Source organism: Stegostoma tigrinum, chromosome 39 (genome assembly GCF_030684315.1).
Source record: "Stegostoma tigrinum isolate sSteTig4 chromosome 39, sSteTig4.hap1, whole genome shotgun sequence".
NCBI classification, from domain to species: Eukaryota; Metazoa; Chordata; class Chondrichthyes; order Orectolobiformes; family Stegostomatidae; genus Stegostoma; species Stegostoma tigrinum.
In genome coordinates, this window is record NC_081392.1 from 19,067,044 (window position 1) to 19,071,881 (window position 4,838).

Below are 4,838 nucleotides of genomic sequence, written 5' to 3' on the forward strand. Positions count from 1 at the left end.
AAAGAATTACACAAGTGAAAAATATGATTATAAGTCACAAAGTGGCTGCTCAGAACTTGTAACCTCATCAACCTGTCCCATTACCTAGCAATGAAGATTTTCAAATTGTACCTACATAAGTATTCTTAAGCATCAGGAAAGACACTGCAAGTGACCCTTGTAGCAGCCTCAACAGAATGTAGGAACTGTTTGAACATGGAGGCAGTAAAACAGCGATCCTTTGTAGCAGGATTTGGGAGTAAGAAAGGTCAGTTGCTATCGATAATGATCGACACCAGGAATTTTCTATTGTATTTCTCAACCTAAGAGGTGCTGAGAAGTACAGCGAACCCCAAATTCTGACCTGAACTTTGTCATCAAGCTCTCTCCCACTATGAGCACATCTCAGGACCGAAACTGGCGGTGGCTTTATTGTCGGAAGTTACTCGATGACATTACAGCCTTAAAAAGTCATGTTGCAGGATTTAATGACAGACATTGCATCAATCATGTGCCAGATTAAGATTGCATTCTGATCAATAGCAGTGCACAATGCAATCTAACAGTCCATACACTTTATGGTACAGGAAACACAGCCAACAGACAGAGATAGAATCTCTGAAAACAACATTACTTAATTACCCGCAAATAACGTGGTCCATGTTCACACTGAGTCAGTGCAGCAACTAAATCCTTAACAAAGCAGCTGTCTGTAGTGGTCCCCACACTGATTTCAATCTTCAGTCTTAGTGTGTGCATCAAAGTTATAAATGGAAAGTTTCTAAGTTTGGATTACTGATTGACTGAACTGGGGTGGGGGGGCAGGGGTGCAGAGGGTGGCAGGGGAAAGGAATCTGGAGAATTTGGTAAATCAAAATAACGTCCAGGACAGCAATGGGGTTTCACCTCTGAGCTCTGTGTTTCAATTCAGTCTGAATGACAAATGTAAAATCCTTAATGTGCAAGCTGACGTGAAATTAGTTGGTCATTTTCAATTGGGTATTCACTAGCTCCAGGGGTAGCAATCACACACAGGATGGCTGGTGTAGGAAACAGATAAAATATCCAATTGGGTAGGAGGACTGTGACTCCTGAGAAATTTGGGGACAATAGGGCAGTGAGTGTTGATGGGACAGTGTCAAAGGAACTTCACATTGTACATCACCGGGCTTTATGCGAAAATATTTTGGTGCTTTGATGAACATAAAATTAGTACAGAGGAAAAAACCCAAAGAAAGACTGGATTTTGCAGCCTTCAAATAAATAGTGAACAATAAAGAGAGTTGTTATTTAAAGCTGATTTACACTCCCCCCCACCCCCCCCGCTCGAGAGCTTGGAGGGAGGTTGATTTACAGTTCAGTTTCTCTTGTTTCACCTGGTGTCGAGCCTCCGTACTCGCACCTTCTGCTTGTAGTGATATTCCTTCAGATATTCCTTCAGGGTGTTGGGAATCGGGAGCAAGTCAATCCCGTCGTAAGTGGAGCAGCTGGAAATGGCTGCTCGACAGATGTGCTGGAGACTGAATGGGAAGGTCCTGTTGATGGGGTTGGAGAGCAGAGGTTCGAAGAACATGCAAGAGTTTGGATCCTTGTAATGTTCAAGGAGGCCGGTGACAGTGGGAGCGTGGAAAACACTGGGGTCGTGGACATCAAAGCTGAAGTTGTGATTCCATTGCTCAATGCGTGCGTGCAGGGAGCGGCTATATCTGCGGAAACTGACAGAGAAGAGGTAGTCCTCCTGGGCAGAATCGCGCAGTAGAAAGGCTCCCTCTGGTTTACCCTCAAGCAAAGCCTCAGCTTGGTATCGGTCCATCACTCCCCAGTAACAGGGAAAAGTGGTCAACTCTAAGAGGTCGGGCACCAGGCAGTGGATATAGTCAATCTGAGTGTGAGCGCGATAGCCATCTTTGATCTCCACCTGCTCTGGGGGCACTTGGGGAGGGGGCAACTCTTCAACTGATGTGCTTTCCTGTACCTGGAGGGTGGCCCGGTCATCTCCAGCCAGCTCGTTCATTCCTGGCGCCAGTTTGGGCCCTAGTTTGTACAAGGGATTGATCTGTGCTGTTACCTCAAAGGTGTGAATCTGTGCGTGGGGAGGAGGCTCAACCCCCTGCTCGATGCTGATCCGCCTTCTCTCCCGCAAACGGTCATCTTCATCCTCCACAGGTGTCCCGCCAGAAGATGCAGCATCCAGCATTGGCAAGCTCTGTGAGACAGGGGCAGTGTGCTGCTTGATCAGGTACCATTTCTGTGCCAAATCTGTACCAGCGGGGAAAGGGCATTTATCAAGCATCAGTTCACTGATGTGAATCTTTCTTCTGGAGGAGGATAAGGTGGCAGAGTGGAGGCTGTGGGATTTAATAGGGAAGCACTGACCCACAACATCCTGAATCCGCTGCTTCAAGGATCTGCTGTGTAGTTTGCACGCTCCCACATTATGGGAATCCTCTTGAGTCTGATCTGGGCTCTGTCTTCCTAATTTCCTGCCCAAATGACTCCTGACATTCTCCTTCTGTCTGCAGCCTGAAGTGCCAGCGGGCAGATCGGATTTGTGGGAATTTTTGTTTTTCTTTTTGCTCCGGCTCCCCCTCTGATCTTCTGGATCTCCTCGTCGGACCTTTGGTCTCACAGCCTGCTTATCTTTCTCCGGCTTCTCATTCTCTTGCGACTCTGACATGGTTTCTGGGAGCAAGCCAGCAGCTCCCGCAATTCAGTGTTGGCTGTGAGTCTGAGGTTTAAGAAAAACCCTTGCTGAAAGGGTGACGGCAGATTGAATCCATTAATGTCGGCTGAGACTTGGAAGCATGGCGGAAGATTTGAGTAGCCATCTCGTCCTGTACTGAGTTCAGAATTCCCTTCAAATCTGATTCAGAAACCTCCCTAGAATCTCCACAGAGAAACTCACTGCAAAAGAGATGAAAGGACATGAATAAGTGGGCACAACTGTTCCCATGCTGAGGATGGTGTAGTGTGGTCACAGGATATATTGGATACAGGGAGACAGGACACACAGGCAGTCTCTCACCTGATAACTTCACCCTTTGTCCCTTTTGGGCAACAGTCACAAGGAGCAAAAGAGCAGAAGAATAAACTCAATCATGACTTCGGGGGAAATCAGTGTGAGGGGGTTGGTTATTCCAGTCCTGGAGCTCCAGGTCAATGAGTGAGCCAGCTAACAGTGCAAACCTGGAACTGTGCTGCCCAGCTGCAGCCCCAAGGAACTGGCAGTGAATCTACCTGAGGAACTTCCATGCTTCACATTTAACTAGACCTGATACAGGAACACTTCCATCTGGATGTGAATACCACCAAATATCTGGATATATTTACTTGATAACAGGCTTGAACGTACATTCCCCATTCCATGCCCCCCATTATCCAGCATTCCCAGGTAAACCAGAGTCAATACCCAGAAAATGGCAAGTCAACGTCCATTACATGCCGGATTAAAACTCAGGGAACGGCTGCTAAATCTCAGGTATTGAAGAATTCAAAGCTAACTCCAGGGGAAAGGAGGTTATTATCAGCAAAGAAGGGTAACTATCTGAAAAAGGGGTAACTACTTGGAAAAGAGAAAGAATAATGGGAAAAGGGGTTAATTATCAGGGAATAGGAGAATTGTCGGGGAAAGGGGGTAACAGAAGGGAAAATGGGTAATTATCAGGGAATGGGGTAACGAGGGAAAAGGGGAAATTACCAGGGAATAGGGTAATGAGGGAAAAAGGGGTAATTATCAGGGAATGGGGTAACGAGGGGAAAAGGGGAACTTATCAGGGAATGGGATAACGAGGGGAAAAGGGGAAATTATCAGGGAATAGGGTAACGAGGGAAAAAGGGGTAATTATCAGGGATTAGGGTAACGAGGGGAAAAGGGGAACTTATCAGGGAATGGGATAACGAGGGGAAAAGGGGAAATTATCAGGGAATAGGGTAACGGGGGAAAAGGGGAAATTATCAGGGAAAGGGGTAACGATGGGAAAAGGGGAAATTATCAGGGAATAGGGTAACGAGGGGAAAAGGAGAAATTATCAGGGAATAGGGTAACGATGGGAAAAGGGGAAATTATCAGGGAATAGGGTAATGGGGGAAAGGGGGAAATTATCAGGGAAAGGGGTAACGATGGGAAAAGGAGAAATTATCAGGGAATAGGGTAACGATGGGAAAAGGGGAAATTATCAGGGAATAGGGTAATGATGGGAAAAGGGGAAATTATCAGGGAATAGGGTAACAATGGGAACAGGGGAAATTATCAGGGAATAGGGTAATGGGGGAAAAGGGGAAATTATCAGGGAAAGGGGTAATGATGGAAAAGGGGGAAATTATCAGGGAATAGGGTTACGAGGGGAAAGGAGAATTATCAGGGAATAGGGTAATGATGGGAAAAGGGGAATTATCAGGGATTAGGGTAATGATGGGAAAAGGAGAAATTATCAGGGAATAGGGTAACGATGGGAAAAGGGGAATTATCAGGGAATTGGGTACGAGGGGAAAGGGGAATTATGGTTTGGGTTAGGTGTTTGGGGTTATTTATTATGGGAATAGGGTATTGTGGAGGAAGGGTTGGTGTGAATTTGGGGGAGGGTAAGTTGAATGATATTTGGGTGGTTGGTTATTTGTAGGAGAAGGGGTAATTTTAGGGAATTGAGGTTATTTTTGTGGAATTGGTTATTATTTGGTGGAATTGGTTGGTAAGGGAGTAGGAATAAAGGGTAGTGGGTCTGGTTAAGTGGGTTTATGGAGGTATGTCGAAGAGGTCACTAAGACGCCCCGATCCCGGTTCTGGAGAAGACGAAGATAATAATATAAAAGAGAGCCCCTAAGGAGAGAAAGATGGCCACAGTCAGCGATAACGTGAACTG

At 46.1% G+C, this 4,838-nt stretch overlaps 1 protein-coding gene across 1 annotated transcript; it reads right to left on the bottom strand.

The window, feature by feature from the left end:
* Positions 1 to 450: 450 nt before the first annotated feature.
* Positions 451 to 4,298, bottom strand: socs9 (suppressor of cytokine signaling 9). Its single transcript, XM_048522637.2, has 2 exons — positions 3,005 to 4,298; positions 451 to 2,883 (listed from the first exon to the last, which is right to left on the bottom strand). The coding sequence occupies exon 2, from the start codon at positions 2,654 to 2,656 to the stop codon at positions 1,352 to 1,354; it is 1,305 nt and encodes a 434-aa protein (XP_048378594.1). The 5' UTR covers positions 2,657 to 2,883; positions 3,005 to 4,298; the 3' UTR covers positions 451 to 1,351.
* Between the last annotated feature and the right edge of the window lie 540 nt (positions 4,299 to 4,838).